This window comes from Balearica regulorum, chromosome 18 (genome assembly GCF_011004875.1).
Source record: "Balearica regulorum gibbericeps isolate bBalReg1 chromosome 18, bBalReg1.pri, whole genome shotgun sequence".
Taxonomy (NCBI): Eukaryota; Metazoa; Chordata; class Aves; order Gruiformes; family Gruidae; genus Balearica; species Balearica regulorum.
In genome coordinates, this window is record NC_046201.1 from 9,662,509 (window position 1) to 9,684,740 (window position 22,232).

General features: G+C 42.9%; 1 protein-coding gene and 2 long non-coding RNA genes across 7 annotated transcripts in view; 1 reads left to right on the plus strand and 2 right to left on the minus strand.

Moving 5' to 3' along the window:
- The window catches only part of LOC142604435 (uncharacterized), a 61,145-nt gene extending 39,143 nt beyond the window's left edge, over positions 1-22,002 (plus strand). Inside the window, exons 2-3 of one of the 2 annotated variants that reach the window (XR_012838313.1) lie at positions 6,095-6,215; positions 18,244-22,002. This is a non-coding gene — a long non-coding RNA (uncharacterized LOC142604435). Of the gene's footprint in view, positions 1-6,094; positions 6,216-12,779; positions 12,889-18,243 lie in introns of those variants that run through there. The other variant, XR_012838312.1, reaches the window with a different exon arrangement.
- LOC104643762 (uncharacterized) lies at positions 57-5,741 on the minus strand. Of its 4 annotated transcripts, none has more exons than XR_012838305.1 (5): positions 5,567-5,741; positions 5,074-5,142; positions 4,205-4,327; positions 3,205-3,237; positions 57-2,065 (listed from the first exon to the last, which is right to left on the minus strand). XR_012838305.1 is itself a non-coding variant. In XM_075770977.1 (5 exons), the coding sequence occupies exons 1-5, from the start codon at positions 5,703-5,705 to the stop codon at positions 2,013-2,015; spliced, it is 402 nt and encodes a 133-aa protein (XP_075627092.1). In that variant the 5' UTR covers positions 5,706-5,740; the 3' UTR covers positions 57-2,012. The 4 variants fall into 4 exon arrangements, 1 of the variants encoding a protein (XP_075627092.1); XM_075770977.1 differs by having other exon boundaries at positions 5,582-5,740; XR_012838306.1 differs by lacking the exon at positions 5,074-5,142.
- On the minus strand, positions 7,206-13,022 carry LOC142604433 (uncharacterized). The gene is made up of 3 exons (XR_012838308.1): positions 12,882-13,022; positions 8,348-8,515; positions 7,206-7,504 (listed from the first exon to the last, which is right to left on the minus strand). It is a non-coding gene; the product is annotated as an uncharacterized LOC142604433 (long non-coding RNA).
- Positions 22,003-22,232: the final 230 nt, after the last annotated feature.

Below are 22,232 nucleotides of genomic sequence, written 5' to 3' on the forward strand. Positions count from 1 at the left end.
CATTTTGTAAAGGAGACTAACATACCAAATAGCAATACGATCAACCAATGAATAGCCAAGTTTAAGCTGATGTTTTATTGCAATGAGGATAATAAGACAAAACAAAAAGAATCATTACAATGAAATTACAGCCATCAAATTATTGCATTTAGTGAGCCAGACCACTTAGTATCTTTAAGAATTTTTTTATTTCATAAACAAATATTTGCCTATATTTGTATATTGCAAACCAACACAATGCAGTTACTTAGAACAAACACTGTAGATCTTTAAAGCTATTTATAGCAGTTTTTCCTGAGATGTGGGATGATTAGTGTCTACCAGTGTAACACAACTCAAGAGAGGCAAAGTGAAACAGTTGGTAGTGATGCCTCTGAATATCACAATCTGCATAATCATCAGTAGAAAGAAGTGATGTAAAGGAAAGCATGCTTGAGCGAGGCATAAAGATCGGTCTGTGACTTGTGTCTTGTGACTGATATAGCTAAGCAACTGGGCATTGGTGTCCAGATAACCTTTCTTCTCCAAACATGCCCAGCTCTCTGGCCCCAACTGGTGCTAAAGAATAGAAATTGAATCTGCACATCATTAAACCTGAATCCCTCAGGTTAATACAGCGTGAGTTCTCAAATATCACTTTGTCCCTTTTTCAAAGAACTCAAAATCTGAGTTTATACTAAAACCACCCAGTGTCAGACATCCATATGGAACACCATATATACACCCACACACAGATTCTTCTACAGTTATACATAGACACATTTGTTTTTCTCATTAAAAGACCATACAAAAGAACTGCCTTGGCCTTCAATTTTAAGACAGTGTTTTTCTAGGTATAGGAAAATAACGTGTCCATCGCCGGAGATCTCCAGAAGCACAGCTTGATTGCGTAAGCTGGAGCACTTGGCACTTCCTCAAAGGTGCCCAGAGCCACGACTTAACAGCAGAGGGAAACAGAACCAAAAGCAACGCTCATGGTAGCTGCTGTAGGGTCAAAAAGTGAAAGGGCCATACCTGATTTGAGTGCTCCTTTCCCAGGCTATAGCAGCAGATATATTACTTCCTCAAAAAAACATGGCTTGTGTCCTAAACAAACCTCTTCCTCAGTCCTTTTAGACACAGCTCTACTCTACTGAAAACTTACAGCAGTCATGTTCTGGGAAAAAACCACGAACTGCAATCCTGCTAAGGTACTGTATAAAGAGGAAAAGTCTTTTTCCTTCTATCTCTAAATCCTTGCACAGTGTATACTTTTTACAGGTAACCTTAACTTTGGCTTATTGAATAAACATATGGTAACATTCATCATGATATAACAGAGTTCACAACTGAATCAATCAAAATACCATACTCAGCAAATACTTACTGAGCCCTCCCATCCACCCTCACATGGGAACAAGCACGCAGAGGAGATGTCCTCGACCTGAAGGTGGTTGCAAAATCAAACGTCTGTTCAAAAGGCCCAATCCCTCTAACTCAACAAACCAGTCACCTGTACAAAATGCTTTTTGGGATCTAGAGGCCCCCCTGGGAGTTAAAAAAATAAAGACCTATGAGCGTGCTATTGCATTACAAAATGGAAGACATGCAGAGATCATCTGCCTCAAGTTTCGATGCATCCTTCCTGAGCACAGATGCAGTTCTCTGAAGAATTTCAGATGAACTGGCAGTTTCACAGTCATGAAAACCATTCAGAGAATTCAGCTGGTTTAAACCTGTGCTGCTGAGCCAGCCACAAATCTTGCGATGACTGCTGTCCTCAGCAAAGAGCCAGGAGAGGATGGAAGACGAGGGAGCTTCTTGAGCTGCTCACAAAGGCCTGGAGCTGGATGACTATGGCAATGACAGTCCTCAGTGAATGCATGGAGGATTTGGTGAAGGTACATTTGTGAAAACTACGATGAGGTGTCATATAAAATGAGCATCTGTTTCTTCAGCTGAATGCTGTACATCATTACTGGGGAGTATGCTGCTGGCATAGAGGCCTGGTTTTCTCATTTGTAGATTTTTTTTCAAAAAGGTGTAAGGTTTTCCATGTCAGGAGTCCCTTTGGCTTTTCCAGTACCTGCAGAATTGAAGGAAAAATATCTGTGAGGCCAAAGCCACAGGTTGTTTTCAATGAGAATTATAATTCAGTTGCCTGTATTTAGGCTTGGAGATCTGGAGTGTGAAGTCCTCAGGGCAGCTACCCTGTCCCACCTGCTATCGGACCACATCTTGCTCTGAAAGGTGAAAGGATTGCAGCTTCATTGCCCAGTGAGTTCATGGCATCTCTGCTGAAACCCTGCCCTGGTTCCTGTGCCCCATCTGCCTTTGCCTTAGAGGGGCTCTAGGACAGGCCTGAAACATCACTGGGTGTTACACCATGGGGAAAGACCTCCGGAGAGCCACCAATGGTAGGTTTTTTACCTGTCACACCAATATATGTATTACTATGTCTTAATAGCACAACAGCAGTGAGACTAGCATTGTGCTGTCTTTACTGGGTTTTGCAAGCACTTGTGCAACTCATTTTTCAGAGATAGCCTTGCATTTTATCTAACTGTAGATTTTCAAGCATCTCAGCTTCTTACCACTGGCTTCCTTTAGAGTTACCAGAGAGAAACTGGCACCTTCACAGAGTTATTAATCTGTTTCATCTTAAAATCATTCTAAGGTGAGATGAATCAGCATCTCAAGACAGCTATTTCTCCCCATTCACTAGAAAACGAGCACAAGATAAAAATCTCAGGCTTTAACTAACTTCTAATCAACAAGTTAACCTTAAATAAATTCAGACTTAGAAATTTAATTCTTAGACTCTTAGAAACAAACAATCAACTACCAGGGGAAAGTCAACGGGACCATTTGTTTCTAAAAAAGGATGGGCTAGTTCAGTAACTGAGAGGAGATGTCTCAGCTTCTGGCATTACACAAGGTCCCATAAACCCTGTAGCCAAATTGGCTACAGGATATAGGGGGAAGCTGTGTGTCAGGGTCAAGGAGTGTCTGTCGAAGTGTGTAAATGATCAACACACGAGTACTGGAACCACTGCAGTCACATAGGGGCTAAAGTCTGTTGACTTAGCCCATGATACAGGGATGGCATCCACTGAACATGGTCCTAGTAAACACATCTAATCCTTTCACTGAACACTCTCCTGCCATTGTAGTAATGTGATTTCATCATTTACCATAATTAAACCCCAAAAAGTCAAATCTTACCATTAAAAATCCGATGGAGCACTATGACAGGTCCTGGAAAACAATAGCAAAAAAGTACCAGCATTAGCAAGGATTTACTTAGAAGAATTAAAACTAACAGACTTGCAGTTGTTTTTTCCCAATTTATATTTATCTGAAATTCCTGAACAAACTCACTGGTATCCATCTCAAACCAATCCACAGGCTTTGTGTTTTGTTCACAAATCCCCACCACGTATGGCAGGTGCGATACTTTGCCATATAACAGCACAGTTGCATCCCAGGTTCTATACTCTGTTGTAGCACGACTATTTCTGAAGTAAGAGGTGGTTTAATATTATCTCTTTTTAAGAATACTACAGTCTCTGTGTTGTGAAGGATGAGGGAAGAGAAGAGAGCAATACCAAGGCAGGCAGATATTTCCAGAAGATTTTATTCACATTGCTCCCTATTTACTCCATGGAGTCTATCTCAGCCCCTTTCCATGCATATTAGTTTGCAAAACAAACTCCCTCCTTGGACGTATTTAGGAAAATATCCTTTCTTAAATTAAAACTGACTCTTTAGTGGGCAGAGCTGTGAGTGGGAACCGTTCACCTAAAGGACCTGTCAAGCCCACGTCTGGATGTTCAGCGGTCTCCTGGGCTGGGCTGCGTCCCTGCAGGGGAAGCTGCACAGCGATGTTGCAGTCTGAGACTCCTCCAAGGAACTGGATCCCACTGAGGTATGGCTGAGCAGTGCAATCGCTTGGCTGTGTTACTGTAACAGTTATGAAATTTATTCTGTGCTTATTTTTCATAATAAAACCTGCCAGCTGGGGACTATGTCATGGCACCAAAGCCGAGGCGCAGTTCATACCTGCTGCCCAGCCTCCCCCTCACAGTGAATATCATTTAGCAACTTCATAAACAATGTTATGGAAATGAGATCCAGAAAGAAAACCCTCTATGCTTTTTCCATTACCAGCGCAGCCTGTAAGGCATGTTACCCACAGGAAACCTAACATTTTGTCAGACTGTACCTTGACGTTTTCGGTTCCGTCGAACACAATACGTTGCCAGTGCTGCTGCACAAAACACGAGAATCAGTACTGGGATGATGATGCTAATGCAACTCTTTTCATAGACTGAAAATGGAGCATCATCTGCAGAGTAGAAGAAAATAAAGAGTCCAAGTATATCAAACAGATGTGTCAAGAAATGACCCTGCCTCACAAGCACCAGCTAGGAAGAATTGAGCCTGGTGCTTCTGCAGTGTACCCCACAAAAGCTGATAATGAGAGAAGGAACTGATGAACAGGAGAACAAATAGCCTCTGCCTTACGATATCTTAATGAAGATACCTGTAACCAGAAAAATTACTCTATCAACACTTGAAGCTAATCCTTGACTCCCCACCACATCAGAAACCTTTGAATATCCATCTCATCTGAAATAACCAAAAACAAGAGGTGCGAGACCTTGTACCCTGAACGTGGAAGAAGGTCAATAGCTCTTGTGAAGTCTTTTAGTGATCTTATTATTTTTAGCCAGTTATTCTGCTAAAACAAGACATGCAATAAGTAGAAAATAAAAGCTGGAAGAATTCTTTTCAGGGCAGTATCATTCTGGATGGAGTCTGGATAGTGTGCATGTCAGAAATATTCAGCTAGGTAATACATCCTTAATGATGAGTTCAAAGGCCACTAAGAAGATTTTGTTCATTTTTTAAAGACCTCAATGCACAGGAATTTAAACATATAAATATCTAGAAAGGTTATTTTAATACTCATCTAATTTGGAAGAGAAATAATAGAATCAGCTGGCACACATTCAAAAATTACCAAAGAAAAACCCCAAAACAAAAAAAATCCCAAACACCACAGCAAAAAGTGAAGAGCCATGCACCTACCACAGGCTGTCCCCGGAACAGGAGTAGTGTTTGCTTGTCTCAAGCAAAGATGTCTTGTTCGTCTATAACCTAAGGAAGACAACAGGGATTTCCACAGTGACAGAAATTTGGATATAAAAATAACTGTATGCAACAAATGTCCTTTTAGTCTGGAGGTAAAGTCTCATCTATCACGTACAGGGAAGTGGAATTCACGGAAACTTGTTGCACACCCATCACGCACCACCTCCCCTCAGCATCCCTGTACCTATAGCTATATAGCTACCATTACAGAAACTGGTTACTGCGGATATATATTTCCAGGACTGGGCACCTACATGGGCTAGGGGAAAGTCTCTGAGTCTGGATGGCCACAGCACATGTGGGTCCAAGGGCACTGAATATACAGTACATCTGCCTCCCCACCACCACTCCGTGTAGAATTGTTCGCATCAAGCTGTCTGGGCAGAACTCTCTCAAAGCAAAGGGCAAGCAAACAAATGAAGAGATTAACCTAGATTTCCCTCACCAGTGATGTTGGCTGGTGATTTTCCATTTTTTTCATCTGACGTTTCAGTGTAGCACTTCAGAGGATGTTTGGTCAATGAGGGGTCTGTTTCTGCTCCACAGCAAATTTTAGTGGTGTTAAACATCACATTTTCTGAAGAACATGAAAGATAAAAGAAGTTTTAATTATAAATATGGATCATTTAGAAGATCTTCAGTCAAGGGTTAAAAAGATTAAAGAGGTTAATAGGTTAAAAAATTGGATCCTTCATGCACCACAAAAAATTGGAGATTGCTATAATCATATTTAATTCACCAACTGTTCAAATCAACCAGTCATAATTTAGATTTTCTTCTCACTAAAGCTGATGAACTGTCCTATGAACCAATTATTGAAATCTTCAAATTTGAAGAAGGCAAGAAAGTTTTCACATATAATTTAGAACACCAAAATATTTGTTAAAAGCTTTTTTGCATTTAAATTATATTCAAATAATAATTATGACAAAATTTTGCACTTTCCGTTTACCCACAGGAACCAAAGAAGAGGAACAAGAAAGACCAGCAGCTGTATACATCTCAGGGACCCCGGAGCGCATTTCTCGCCCAGCCTGCATGCTACTCCGCCATTATATAACTTATTCCTCTTCTAAGAGGTAGGAAACGATAATGGCTATTAGCCTGAAAACTCCATCCTGCCTACACATCCCACAGTCCACCTGTTACCCTCTCCAGGGACACGGGCATCTATGTCTACAGCAAATTCCAGTTGTCACTGTGGATGTGTTAGTGTCATCCAAGCTTTACACAGAAGTAACAGCACGTAGATATTTAGCAGTAGTAAGCATAAATCTAGGAGAGGACTGGTTTACAGTGGTTGGAAATTAAATACATGAGGAATTGTTAGGTTGAACAAAAGCATATGCAGGTTGAGAGGTTTTTTTTCCTTGTTTTCTTCTGTCAGCAATAAGATTAGAAAGGATGCTCTAAGTCTAACAAGAGCGGTGATGAAAGCTGCTTTCAGAGAATCACCTACAGCCAGGAGAGCAAAGCCAAATATATATTCAATCAGATGTTAACTGGGGAAATGTCATCGACATGGATGGAGTTCAACTAAATTATATCCATGCAATCTGATCCACTATGAAGTTCTGCCCTCTTGAAGCCACTTGCTACATGTACGGACACGCATTTTTATCTCTGAATTTGACAGTTTTATGACAAAGCTGGAAGGATACCTCCTGGTTATTTACTGAACTGTACAGAAGAGCAACACAGAATGGCTCTTTAGGCTAGACCTGGATTTCAGCATGTGCTGACTCAAGTAGATGGGATTCATACCTTGTAAACTGGCGCAGATTTTGTCCATGAGAATTTTTGTTTATTAAAAAAAAAGTATCTTCATAAATCAGGGTAACATGAATTTATCTGAACCTCTAGCATAGTTTTAAGCAGTGTTTGACCTAAGAGAATTTAATTTATTTTTGTAAATGACTTAATGTCTTTTTTCACAAAAGAAACTCATTTTGACAAGTTAGTTTACTCATTAACCTCACCGTCTGCCCAAATAAATAACAGTTCAGTTTCATAACCAGAAATATGTTTTCCATATGTTGATAGCCGGGCTTCCTGTAGAGCATACCTACATCCTCCAAGATGCTACCACATGAGTCTCCTGCTCCCATGGCTTTCTCCCAGAAAATGGTATAAATTCCTTTGGGAAGAGTACTTTCTTGCTGAAAGCACATAATGATGTGTGTTTCATTGGTCATCAACTGAATTATTTCATTTGAAAATGTCTCACTTTGTGTTTCACCAATTTTTACAAAGTTTTCGTAATTGGATAACTTGCATATGTTGGTCTCACAGTCCTTACAGTGGTAGACTGTCACACTTGTTTTGTCTTGTGTTCTCTCAGCACAGTTGTCACTGGGCATGGCAATATCTAAATGAGAAAACAAAGAAAAATTATTTTCTACCAGTTTTCTCCCCAGACTTTTATTGTTACAGAATGGGATGAGTTTTGGTGGGCAAACCCAGTCATGGCTTAGGAGACATTGGCAGACAATAGGCAATTTTTATACAGTACTGGTCCCAGTCTCCAAAATAATTTTTGGGGTAGAAACTTTATATAATTCCCCCCACTGCTGCCACTGGGGTTTTCACTAGGAAGCTGACAGCTTGGGAAGTGAGTTGAAAGAGATTGCTCTTGTTGAGCTAAGATGTCTTCTTCCCAGACAGGTTCAGATGAATCATCTGTTCTTATTTTCTTTCCTTCCAAAAACTCCTTGGCACAATCCTTTCAGGTATATCTCCAGCAGACATCCAGATCCCAGGACAAACGAAGTTCACAGCTGAGCTGCCAGATTACATACAGCTGCGTGGAGTGTCCCAGGTCACCACCACTGATTCAGTTCAGTATTCCTGCAGGCAACAGTTTTACAGCCAAGCCAAAACGCACCAGCAGCCCGGCTGAAGTGCTGGAGTATGCTGGTGCTGAGAGCTGACAAGGGGGTTTAATCATTCAGACTCCCCTGGTAAAGAGCCAGTCCTTTGAGAGAGGACTCACCTCATCTGACTTCAGACAGATCCAAAAAGTCACCCCTCCCAAGTTAGGTGATTGTTAGGTCAAATGAATCAACCTTCACCATCTTAATTTCTTTTCTCACCTTAGGGGCTTTGTGGTCTTAGTTTTAACTGGACACAACTGAACTTTCTAATAACAGTTAAAAATTTTTTAGCTACTAACATGCAGTGGAAAGCACTGAAATCAAACAAGGAGACTCACTTGGATGGGGAGCTGCAATGGTCAGAATCAGGAAACATAATCGCGTGAAGTGGGGACAGTCCATCAGGCTGCCCTGGGTGCTCAGCTCCAGCGGTGTAGGACACTCTTCTAGATCCTCCACGATCCTAGAGCAGGCTCACCAGGCTCCTTCCTCAGTCATCTCCCTGTCTGGGCATCAAATGCATTGTTTAGCATCCATTATCTCTTTCTTATTATCTTCCTTCCATCAAAAAGAAAACGACTTCCAGGCCAAGTGCCGTAAAGCTTCTTGTAGCCAAGAATAGCTGGAATCCAAGCAAAGAAATGCTTTGTTGCTCGGCTGCTACTACACTCTGAGATGGCTTTTGCAAATGCCAAACTCCGTCTCTGGGTCAAACACAGCAATAAAAGACACATGGTCTTTCTGCAGGGACTTGTTATCACTTCCAAAACACACAAAAAATTAGATAAAGATGTTTTGTGATGAATGAGTGTTTTGCTTGACCTAAGATGAAGTGTTTATTGTCAAATTGAATTTTATTTTTAATTTAGAAGACCTAACGGAAAATATCTGTTCAAATTAAATGAATGAACAAACAAACAAAAACTTAGTATTTCTTTTCAAAAAATGTTTTGGATTTAGCCAGAAATTTATCCTCAGTCACTTCAATGAAACTATCATGAATTTGTGAAATATGTTTTAGTAAAATAAAAATTTAACTTTCCAAAGGAGGAAAAAAAAAAAAAAAATCTGGAAAATTCACCTAACTTTCCTCACTAGCCTATCTCTGGAAAGCACAAACTGCTTTTCTGCTAGGAGCTTTTCATTCAAAGCTTTCATTAAAACAACTTTTTTTGGTATGTCACTACCCGAGAAGTACCTTAACAAACTTTCAAAATTAATTATGCATTAATTCTCCAGCAGAAATTAATAATTGCTTATCTCCCATGACCTGTGTACTAATTTAGAGCTGCTGAGAGTCCCACTCCAATTCCTAGAAACAGATGACAGAGGAGGAACGCAACCTGCAAAACGAGCCCTTTCCAGCGCCGACCGGCGTAGGAGACAATCTTTGAGACCTCCTGCAAAACTTCCTGTGGAATAACACCTGCCCCCCCTCCGCAGTGCCCCACGCTCTCAACAACCCCACGCAGGGCCCAAGCCCAGGAGAGACTGGACCGAGCCGAGGTGCTGGAGCTGCTCCACGGGCACCCCCAAAGGTGTGGTCCGACCACTTCCACTTCACACCACACGAGGGAGCAGTTCTTCCATGTTATGCACAGTGCTCCTTCTCACAGGCACAAACTTGCAAGAATTTCTTTTTGCCCCACCAAGTATTAACAACACTCAGAGCATCAAATGAGCGCAGGATCTTTTCTCATCCTCTTTCCATACATCTAAAAACAGTTCCTATCTTTTCGATTTTGAGCGTTGGGTTTTTGGGGGGTTTTTCTTTTTTTTTTTTCCCCCTCTTCTCTCCAAAACCACATAAATCAGTACCATTTCACATATTACTCACTTTATCCTGTTTTCTGCTTTGCAAAGCACCAGTTTACGATGCCTGCCTCCCTCTCCCCTGCAGGCAAGCAGAGTGCCAAGAGACCATCATCAACCTTAGAATCATTGAATCATAGAATCATTTAGGTTAAAAAAGACCATTTAGATCATTGACTCCAACTGTTAACCTAGCACTGCCAAGTTCACCACTAAACCGTGACCCTAAGCACCACATCTACGTGTCCTTTAAATACCTCCAGAGCCCCCAGGTTGGATGGGGCTTTGGGCAACCTGGTCTAGTGGAGGGTGTCCCTGCCCACGCCAGGGGGTTGGAACTCGATGGGCTTTAAGGTCCCTTCCCACCCAAACTATTCTAGGATTCTGTCATTGTACCTCCTTGTCGTCCCTCAGAGTACGTTCGCCAGCCTGATGCTGTCCTCACACACCAGCTGCAGCACATCTGGCAGATTTATTTGCCCAGAGGTTAAGAACAATAAGTGGGTGTGTTTTTTCCCCTCCAGTAGTTTTCTATCTGAGGTCTGTATCTTCTGTTCCCATTCATTTTCTCTTCTCTTTTGTGGTCGTCTTGCCTCATCTTTGCCCCTCCTCTCATTCTGCTCAAAGGACATCTCCCCTCCTCTTCTCTCTGGTGACATTCCTTCCTACTCCCTCTCTTCTCTTCATTTTCAAAAGCCAGAACACTGTCCACCAAATCTCTGCCCCCTCCCACTGGTCTGTCTTACAATCCTCTTTTTTGGCAGCTGTCTTGGCCACCTCCTGCCATCAGTTTTAAACTTACTTTAACAACAAAGCACTCGAATCTAAAATGAAACATGCTTTTTGGATAGAAAATATTTTTCATCAAGTTTTTTGCTTGCTTGTCTTTCTTTTCAAGGCAATACAAACCTTCACTTTTCAGAGCTACTGAAGTTGTCTGCACAGCTGTAACGAAGCAATGCCAGACCCTAAACGTGGATCAGCCACAAGCAGTAGATGAACAAAGTAACAACCAGGAGGATCTGGAGCTCCTTCACCAAACACCAATCATTCACACACAAGCTTTCTCCAGGTCAGACCTGACCCCAGGAACAAGCCAACCTGAGATCACTGGCAGGAGAGAGTGGATTTAACCAGAACAGAAAGTCGTAGAGCTTTAACAAGGTCTTTCGGTTTTGTTTTTGAAAGGATCTATTTGAGTAAAAATCCCCTCCTGAAACTCTCCTGCTTTTCCTTCTCCCATAACTTCATAGCAAACACAACACAACAAACAACTCCAATGCTTACCAAGACAAGAAAGGCAGTCAGCTATTAGAGGAATAGCATCGTTTCCACCAAAGGAAAAGGTCCTCTCTCAAAGTTAAAACATAATGACCTGCAATGCTCTGGTTAGACACTTGCATTTTCCTGCTCCAGCACAAGTTAAAGCAGCTCAGTGCCCCTCCAGCGTGCATTCCCAGCCTTGGGCACAGCTGAGCTGAAGCTGCCACGTCAGTGGGAACTCCCTTGGTGACAAGCGCAGAGCAGACCCAAAGTCACGGCCACAGGAGACGGCAGAGCAGGGCCACTCCCCGGCATTTAGAAGCTCTTCCCTCTCCAACCGACCGTGAAGTGCAGTCACGGACCCACGAGATCCAGCGCTATTCTCCAACTGGAAACATTGCGTTTCCCTGCCCCTTCTGTCTCTTCCAGCCACACACCCTGGGGGTCTATAGCTTTGTGAGCATTTTAGTATATGGCTTATACGGTCAGGCAGAACTATCTCAGTGGAATAATGCAATACTTCTTCAGAAAAGTTTTATCTGGTACCCTAAGTATCCCATGGAGCGGACTTAAGTTTCAAACAGTTTGAAGAAAATAGTGCTATTAAAGGAAGTAAGGACACAACAAAATAAAACCCACAAAATCTGCAGGATCTTCTGAAATTCTTTTTTCCACTCTAAGTTCTTTCCTGGAAAAGGAGTAGAATTTACGTAAGAGCCGATTCCTGTATCACTTTCAGTACCGGCTTCACCTTGTTCATCTGCTGAATACCACTCTCAGCAAGGTTTTCCAATTAAAAAAAACCACCCAAACCCGAAATCACAGGAAGACATAAACCAGCCACTTCCAGAGTGAGCCTAGGAGTAGAGTTTTCCACAGTTCTTAGAAGCCAGTAGAGAAAGCAAGCAGCAGAACACTGTGCTTGAGCTGAGGAATCTCTGCAAAAATCCTGAAAGTACACAGCTTCCCAGCAACTGCTCTTAAAAACATTGTCCACAGTAACCATTAGAAAATGCTACAAACATTTTATTTTCTGCATGCAGCACATTAAGACAAGTAGAACAAACTCTTTCACAGGTTTCATTTATTTTAAAACCATTATCCTTACCGATACTTTCTGGTTTGGTTCTCTGTTTTGTTTTATTCCGAACCCAAAGCCACCAGGGTCACCACAGGTCCCTTTTGGGAGCGGAGCAGTAGCCACAGGGAAAACAATGCACGATCAGCTCCAGCTTGGATGACAGCTTCTCCTTGAAAAGGAAGAAAGTTGCAAAGATTTCTACTGCTACCTTCCTGGCAAATTACCCTTTGTTTGCAAATATGACAGGATGGCAATTTTGGAAAAGGGGATATTAGCAAAATATACTAAGGAGATATGAGGCAAAAAAAAAAAAAGGTTAAAAGGATGTGGGAAAAATTATTTGGGAATTACATGAAAATGCTGTCATAGATTTATTCTATTACTTCAGTGGTCACTCACACTTTTATATAAGTGCACCACTTAATGGAGCTGTTAAGTTTTCGCAATTCACACAAGCAATGTGAAAGCAGTGCAGAACAGCATGAAAGTTGGCAGTCAGGGCTGTGAAAAGCAGTGTTAATTATTTGGTAAGTTCATGCACATGAGTAATACACATTCTTCCTCATAGAGAAAATGTGAAACACGCTAGTCATTTCCATTCTGCCTTTTTTCAGTGCCTGTTGCTAAATGCAGACTTAGAGGAAACAGCAACAATTTGTAAGAGATAAGACTGGCTGTAAGACAGGACCTCTTAAAGAAGAAAACAGTGCGAGTACCTCAAAAGTTGTTTGCATCTGAGGAAGCCTTTGTGTCTCTTCCCTTCCCTTCTCCATGCACCTGAGCAGCCTTTCCAGCTCCCAGTTCATTCAGGTCCCCTTCCAGAGCCCTTCACAGGAGATGCAGAAGGCACTTGGATCCCAGAGAAAAAGACCCACCACTGGCTTCTCCCTTCTTTAACAAGCAACTGGATTTTCACTTTCACTTTTTATGGAGTGCTGGGCAGCAGTGCCACTGCGCAACATAAAACAAGATAAGCCTACGCTGCTGCAGGAGACTCTACAGCTGGAAAGCACGGGAAAAAAATCACACACCCCAGAAAAACCTCCCAGGAACCTGCTTATGGCTACCTGGGTAGTGAATCTGCCTCTCTACGTATTGCAACAGTGATGTGAACGGACCGGATTTGAGATCTGCTCCTGGCTCTGCTACTAACTTGCCATGCAAGGGGTCCCAGCGCAGGAGAGCCTGCAGCACTGAGCTCAGCTCAGGTTATTCCCTGGCAGGGATCAGTGTTGAAACATACCCTGCCAAAACACACGTGCTTCAGCAGGACTTCTGCTGTTTGAATTTGTGCCCATCACAACACCTGGCAGGAGCAGTCGGGACCAGAGGGAGGGCAGAGAGTCTGCACAGCCCTCACTAAATCAAAGACACCTCTCTAATTCCTCTTTGCAACTCAGGTAAAATAATGCTCGTTGGCCTTGGCAAAGCACTGTGAGATTAATGATACAGGTATTCATTTTTCAATGGGCCACTTTTACACTTGCTCTTTAATAGAGAAAATTATATTTATTAGCTCTGACCATGGAATGAAGGCGTCAGGAACCTGTTCTGCAGGATGCACAGCCAGTACTAAAGAGCTTTTAGTGCACACAAAATACCCAGCTGCTGTCATATAGCTTGTCCTGGAAGCTAGGATTTTGCCCGTGGCAAATCAGTTTTTGTCTCAAAAACCCAGCGAAAGTCAAAGTGGTGTGATGTTCAGGGCACGTGGCAGAATCGACAGCACAGGAGAACACCATAGAGCTGGTTTGGGAATTTAGAGCCAAAACCTGCTGCTGGCTCAGTGTAGGTGGCTGAGAGAAGAGCTGCACAGGGTAAGCAGCACCTCACAGGAAATAAAAGTGGGGAGCCTCATCTCAAAACCAGGGAACAGGCAGGAGACAGACCGAAATCCCACTCTGCAACCTGCTACTAGGAAGTAGCTGCAGGGACAGTCATTCTCGTCTCTGATATTCAGTGCAAAGGATACCAACCTTCTGAGAATCTGATTCAAAATTTTAATTTTTCTCTTGCCTTGATTCATTCGTCACAGAAAAAGAAGTTATTTTCCAAGTATAAAAATATGTTAATACTCAGCCACACAAAAGGCACTTCAGATTAGCCTCTTCCACAGGGTTCAGTTCCTCTCGCCTCGTTTTCAGTGTTCCCTGTGAGTGATACCCAATTCCTCAAAACATCTGCTTTCTACAAGCAGGGAACAGAAATGTGGGGGAAACATTCTGCCTACGCTAAAATTTCTAGGAACAGGCAAAGAATAGGCAACTTCAGTATCTAAGAACTGTTTTGAGAAGTTTATTTTCATTTATCAGACAGAGCTTGCATGGCATCCTTTGACTATAAATTAAGTACCTGATAAATAGAAAAAAATAGTATTAGTTTATGTCTTGAGTGAGGAATTTCCCCTTCTCTTACCCAGAAATATGATTTAGGCATTTATTTTTCTTTATGGGCTGCAGAACCTTCTTATCTTGGATTATGAGATGAGACATTCTGGAAATAAGATCACAAACAATATGCTGCATATCTGCTAAACCATTTGTAAAGTCTCCAGAGTACCTGTAACAGCTGACCATCAGCCTGCTCCTGCACATGCACCAATTTCTGTTTAAGGCAAAATTTCCAAGTTCCTTACACAATTTTGTCCCCAAAGCCCAACCAACTTACAGACAAGTTACTTGATGGATGAAGGACAGAGAGTTGTATTCTGTTTTACTGACGTCTCACCACCATCAGGGTTCTTACTAGACCGTATTTATACTGCAGTAATCCTAGAAACTCTGCTCCTCAGACTTCATTTTGACTTCCAAAAGAGATAACCTCCAACATGAACTTTCTCCTATGGCCAAGGAATCCTCTACTTTGATCCACCCTGATACCACGAAACTCCTTTCCTTTCATCCAGAAATACCAGCCCAGAATATTAACTTTAGCTAGACCTTTACCCAGAAATTCAACACGAGAAATGAGCCAGCAGACATGAGATGAAAATCACATACTATGAACACAACCACCTAGAGTTTTTCTTAGGCATATGCACAACTACAAGTAGTGTTTTGTGCTTCTATTCCTTTTTGCTTCAGAGAATTATTACTCAGGGATTTTTGATATATCTTATTTCATGTTCTGGGAAATTGGGAGAGTAATAACAACACCAAGGGATCTATCCCAAGTCTCAGCATTAACAGTCGTTGTTCCCTTATATTATTGCTTCGCCACTAGTTTTGGTTTCCAAATTACACTTATCTACAGAACTTCCACTTTCACGTTTGGAAGAGACTGGTCAAAAAAACAGAACATGATGTAATTCATGGCTGAAACAAAAATGAGAACCATAATTGCTTATTACAGTCAATGTAATATCATAAAAGTTATCTTTATTGCTATTCAGTAGTCATGCCTCATACATAGATGTGAGCATGAGGAAAGATAAAACTTTTTCTGGAAAAGCTGCCTTACAAAACTGAGTACACACAGTAAGTTTTGTTCAGAAGAATGGTAAGAGATGCTATGAAAAGCAGCACATCTCATCTATCTTGGCACTAGTGACTTACTGAAAAAGAAACAAATGAAACCACCCAAAATTTTGCTAGAGGAAAGAGCTTTTTTAGGTTAGTCTAAGAACCACATTGTGAACTTCAGGCAGCTATTAATTTCAGTTAATACACTGATTCTTTAAAACCTTTAAGAGGCCATAATTCATCCCTGATGCAAGTCCACTGCTTTGAAAAGATAGTGCTTGATTCTTCACTAAGTGGACAACTGAGCAAAGATTCACCAGATGCAGTTCTCTGAGGCTTCCATATCACTGTATGAGCAATTTCCACCCTCCCAATTCTGTATGCCACAGATGCTGCGCTGTTCAGCACTTAGGCAACATCTGTCCTTGGAGACCCCCTTGTGCTAAGCCCCCTGCAGACAACCCATGGGGCAGCCCCTACCTCAAGGTCACTGCCCTTGAAGCAGAAGATAGACCAAGGGCAAGAATGAGGACAGATTATCATCTTAACCCCACACATAGATGGATTGTAAGCCATAATTTTGACCTTTGACTTCAAGATCATGGTCAGTAACAAAGATGCATGCTGCATCTACTAGAGGAGCTACTCTTTGCTGCTGCCTGGGGTAGCACAGCACTGGGATCCCCCCGTGCCAGTTATGGCTCTGGATGCCATATAAATCCTCAGCCTCGTTAGTTCCCAGGCTAGCCAGGGCTGGTGGGCCATGCAGGAAAGCTGTGTACCAGCTGAGCAGGACCCCACCACCAGGACACAAGCATTTCACCAGCTTTATGACATTTGATGCAAAATACTGTGAACAAGCAGGGAAATGGTGTGGTATTTTCTACTCCAGAAGACTGCAGGGTGCTGGATGAGTCAGCGGTGCTTTATCTTGATACTATCAAACTTTTGTTCCTTCAACAAAATTACATCACATCAGAAAGCTGTCGGAAGGCACAAATTAAGGTGATCTTGAACGTCACAAGGCGGCAAGGACAAAGCTAGGATTTGCTTGCCAGGCCTGTGCCATGATGCGGCATGCTGAGCATCCACTGCTGCCAGGAGCTTGTGCCATGCTCAGCACACATGCAGCCACACAGAGATGCTGCCAAATCACCCTCACCCATCTGCACAAGGTCTCTTCCACCAAGAGCCTTAGAGAAACTGCAGGGACTAGCGACAGCCTGGAAAACATTTACGTTAGTCATACATTTTTTACAGATCCGAACCATACTCTTACTAGCATTCAAATTCACTGCAGAATGACACAGTCACCTTTTTTGACATTCCCTAGTATCAGGCAACATCTATTACGATTTTTGTGTTTAAGAAAAGTAATAGGAGAGTTATTTTGAAGCCTGTAAAAAAAGCTGCTCTCCCTACATGCCAAGCTCACGTACTACGTGTGCTTCTGCTTTGTTTCACTGTTGACCTGTTCAGAGCTCAGTTGTTGGCTGAATCGGACTGAAACAGTAATCTTGCCATACCTGGGGAGACAGCAAGCCTGAGTAAAGCAGGTCTCTTCTGTAGCTGAGTCTTGCTTGTACTGGCCCATAACAGCATTTGGAAAATTCCTGGATAGGGTGAAAACAAGCTCTTTTCTTGCAATAAATATTTAGAAACTCCAGTGTTCATGGCAATGCCCAAAAGCCTCTGTAACACTTGCAGCCGAGCTTCCCCTAAAAGGCAGATCATTTCCTAGAACAGCACTAAGCCCTCCAAGGAGCACAAGCCAAACAGGAACCGTATTTGTTGTGAACCTTTAACCTATGAGTGTTTTGTTGGCTTTTTAGGAGAAACACAACCATTTTTCCAAGCATCCGTGCACCCCGAGTGTCCAATGGGTCTGGTTTTGACTGGGGACACAGCTACAGCACAATTAATACCCAACAGCAACTCAGAGATCAGAACAAAAGGGAGGAAAGATCCAAAACACTTCCAGCTTTGCAGACACACTCACAGTCAACAACACTATAGACAAAGCAGTTCGGCTGAGCAAATAAATTAAAACAGGATCCAAAGCTTTTGTGAAAGGAAACCAAAAGAGTTTAACAGAATTATTATTGCTTAATCACAGAACGGCAGGGGTTGGAAGGGAGATCATCTAGTCCTGCCAAAGCAGAATAACCTAGAGCATGTTGCACAGGATTGTGTCCACATGGGTTTTGAATCTCTCCAGAGAAGGAGACTCCACAATCTATCTGGGCAGCCTGTCCCAGTGCTCGGTCACCCTCAGAGTGAAGAAGTTTTTCCTCATACTGAGATATTCCTGTGTTCCAGTTTATGCCTGTTGCCCCTTGTCCTGTCACTGGGCACGACTGGGAAGACTCTGGCCCCATCCTCTTGACATCCACCCTTTAGATATTTACAAGCCTCTCTGTCTTCTCCAGGCTAAAGAGCCCCAGCTCTCTCAGCCTTTCCTCATAAGAGAGATGCTCCAGTCCCCTCATCACCTTTGTAGCCCAAAGCTATTACAATTTCCCCTTTAATAACAGAGACACCAAGGACTGTAAAAGAGAAACTGCAATTAAAATACCATGGTGACCCTAACTATTCTTTTTTCTTCGCTGCTAAACAGGACATAAGGAAATCTCTTTTCTCCTGGAAAATTGGATGTCTGAGACCATGACCAAAGCACACAAATTACTTTTCCTTCAGTACAGATTTTTAGATACACAAAAAAGCACAGCTTTTCACAGACTAAAAAGAAGATAAAATAGATGGAAGGAACATCAGTGTTCCTGAAGCAGGAGTCAGCACATGCTTCTCCAGTCTCTGCCAGGTTATAAGATTAGGGATAATATTTGGTGATTAATGAAGTTTGGGTTTACCCTTTTAGGAGCAGATCTGTAATTACCAGGAAATCAGTATTGAAAAGATGAATAAAGGCAACATTTTAAAAAAAGACTTTAAGCCTCGCTGATAAAGCTCCAGTGACAAGCCCTTCCCATGGGGCAAAGTTCCCCGCAGTAGCTACAAGCACGTACTGTTACTTTCAGGAAAGAGTTTTCAAGGTTTTTGAAGACAGCGCTGAGTGGTGTGGGCACACCATGGTCCCCACCCTACAAAGAGAGAAATGGCCTGAAGAAGGGGCCTGCGTCTAAGTTAATAAATAACGTACTGTTACCTGACCATCCACGGTCTGTGCATCAGTTTGCTTTAGGATTCTGATATGAACCAGCTCATTCCCTCCGAGAGAGAGAGGTGTTAACAGATGGGTGCCTCTGTCATGCCTCCCTTCCTTTAACTATAGAGTGAACTCTGAGTTTTATGTTCCTGCCATATGGCCAATACGACCTTCTCATTAGTAATCACATCAACCTCTTCATGGTTTCTGGGTGCCACTTCACCCCATTTTCATCATTTACCATTTTGAATCCCAGCATGAATGCAAGAAAATATCTCAGCTTCCCCCCCAGGCAGCCAACGCTGCTCTAACATACCTGTGTTTGGTGAACTTCATGCGTAACCAGGAAAGGTGCCTGGGTCCACCAAAGTGTGCATAAAAGAGGGAGCTTAAACATCTGCAGTCACATCCTAACTCCTAGCCTTTCCTTAATGACTCCAGGCATTTAGGAAATGAACAGAAGTTAGTGGATATTCCACCCTCCTACTTTTTTTTTTTTTTTTCCTCCTTTCTTCTGCAAAGGAGCTGCTCTTTTTGCTTTCATGGAGGTCCTTTGACCACCAGGAAGCTGATGAAAGGAAAACCACAGCACTGCTCTATTTGTTATTGGCTTAGAAGGCATGGCTTCCCATATTTTAGACTCACCACACAACTTCCTTCTGAGACCAACTCAGCAGCTTGGCTGCTACTGCTTGAATGCCTCCCCGGGAAGAGCAAGTTTTGAGAGCTAGCACACATGCCAAAGCATCCTCAACACTCCAACGCAGCACCTTTCCTCCTTATTTGCTGCATCTCACTGCAGCTGGTCATTTCCTTCCCTACCAGCCTTTCCCATTCCCCAGGAGCAGGGGAAAAACCCATTGCTGAGCAGAGTTTTGAGATCTGCCTGTTCTCAGATGGGAAAAGGCTCCAGTTTCACTAGCAGGTTCAGATAATTGTGGTGATTTTTTTTTGGTTTGGGGTTTTGTTTGGTTTTTAAAATCTTTATTACTTCTTGCATAACAGTGCCAAATTGCAGTTTGGCATGCCAATAAATTGAGTAATTCTATGGCAAACTCTGCAGCTGCTGGCACCGCGGGAGCAGGCAGAGGAAATCTTCAGGGCCTGTAAACACAGGGTACACACGAGGATAAAATCTGCTGCTTTCTTTAAGTTACAACAGGAAAGTGACCTGTAGAGTGAGTGACCCCACTCCTTTCCTTTTTCCCTATAAGCCTAGATAGCCCCACAGAGCCATAAGCTCTTTTCCTTGACTTGGCCATTCCTTTTGGCACATGCAATGACCTTTTCTGGTCCCTCACCATCACCATGCAGTGCACAGCCACCCTATGCAGTGTGACCTGCAGCCGGTCACAAGCAGCAGTTCCAGCTCCGCGCTGCTACAAGCTTTTGTTACATCACGGATGAGCAATGTCTCCTCCCAGTCCATAGTCCATTAATTCACTCAAGCCGCCATTTGTACTTTGCCCCGATCTTCATGGCACAACCTACAAACCAAAAGGTCCTAACAAGTTGATGGTGTTTGCAAATTGTGCTCCGAGAAAAAAGTACTGTTCCCGGAAAGCTTTGTGTGCTTGGTCTTTCCTGAGTGCTGCAGCACACTGAGCTCTTGTAGTTGAAGAGGTGAACAATCAGCTTAGGGAGACACAATTTCAGGGGTTTATTTAGCAGACATCATACATGAATTATCAGCCTTCAGTTTAATCACAGTGCTTGCAATCAGCTGCTGCCCCTTAAGTGCATCTGTGGATGATATGGTCCCAGTTCAGGACTGCACCTTCTAGATTAGAAAAATACTCCAACACTGGGTCGTTGTCCACCATGACACTCTCAAGTTCCAGGCTCAGGGCATTAAGTTAGAGCTATTTCCTTTGAAAAAAAACAAACCCTCAAAAAATTCCCCTATCTTTTTCTGGCAGGCATGTTGACCTTGGCTAAGACTCCATATAACAACCACAAGGACAAAGTTGAATTAATGTCTCTCTCCACTACGTTCTTTCATCTACTTCCCCCTCACCTACTCTTAGCTTTAGTCCAGGCTGCCGCCTTCTTTCCAAAGTTCCTCAGGCTCAGGCATTTCTACTTCCTTCCCCCCGCCTCCTTCCTTCTTCAGATCAAAAGAATGCCTCAGTGGGACACCAGAAATAAGTGCAGCAAGACCCGGAAAGGCAGGCGGAGGAAACGACACCTTCCACAAGTGGATGCTGAAAAATTACAGACATTTTAGGGCAGCCAGCAGCATCCCATCGATACACAAAGCGCGCAGCCTCCTCCAGCTCCCTCCAGCCGGGGATTCCTGCTGTGAGGTAGATGTGGTACCTGAGGTTTCTGACTGATAGATGAAAGCCTAACCCTTGCCTAAGGTTTCATTTAAGGTAATATCTCTGTATATGATCTTCATATAGGTACCTTACTTGTGACACAAATTTTAAGTTTTCATGGATTAGTTCCCTCCCCCTTCTCCCCTTGGTTTAACATCTTAAAAATGCCAGTGGCATATTGAGATATACAGTGGGCTGTAAAACACCTCCTTAGCTGAGATACTGATTTTCTATTAAATGCTTTGACTGCCCACACTGTGACTTCATTATTAACAACAAAATTATACATCTTGTCTCTCATTAGGTAAAAATTTTTAAGACTTTTAAAACTATATCCTCCAACCAGCCTATAAATAGAGACATGCAACTTCCTTCAAAACAATTTAAAAAAAATTGGTATTTCCCTGACCATCGTTTCCTAAAACATAGATATATTTCGAGGAGGCTTAATGCCTTTAAGATAAGCAGCATCTGCTTGCAGATTTTCCCCATAGCCAGCAAGTCTGCCAGGATTTACACAACAGAGTCCAAAAGAGTCATCCCGTTTCTTTGCCATGCAATCAGGTGGACTCGCAGACAGACAGGCAGTCTGCCTGCCCCAGCCAGTGACCACGGGCACATCGGCCAAACGCACCTACATCAGCCCCAGCACTTTGCCCTAGAGACAGAAATCATAAAAACCCACAATCCAAGGCCAGAGATGGAACCGACAACACACCTTTCTCGCAGCCACGCCACTGGGCAAGCGTCAGACTGCGGATAACAGAGTACCACGTGTGGCAGCGGGGTTATAGCTCAGCCCACGGCAGCTCCGACTCACTGGGACAAGGAGTGTTCTGGAAGAACCCATTCAATTTTCTCTTCCTCTCCCCCCACCCCCCAGGTCATTTTTCATCTCAATGATTGTCTTCTGTTGCAACAGAAACACTTCGCTAATGCTCAAATCTATTTTCAAGTTAACGGAGGCAGAGGAGATTTACAGGCTAGGTTATTGCCACAGCACCTGGGTAGAGGGGAGGCAAGCCCCCCCTCATGCCCAAGACCACTGTCAGGTATCGCCAGAGAAGCTGCGAGCATCTCGGCCGTCCAGACTCACCCCATCACGGGCCTGGAGGCTGC

What these genes read in the sequence shown, in the direction of transcription:
- LOC104643762 (XM_075770977.1), bottom strand. Translation starts at nt 5,705, where the DNA reads ATGTTTAACACCACTAAAATTTGCTGTGGAGCAGAAACAGACCCCTCA. An exon ending in TGTTCCGGGGACAGCCTGTG is followed by an intron (nt 4,328 to 5,073) that starts GTAGGTGCATGG and finishes TCTACTCTGCAG; the next exon opens with ATGATGCTCCATTTTCAGTC. An exon ending in GCTCCATCGGATTTTTAATG is followed by an intron (nt 2,066 to 3,204) that starts GTAAGATTTGAC and finishes TCAATTCTGCAG; the next exon opens with GTACTGGAAAAGCCAAAGGG.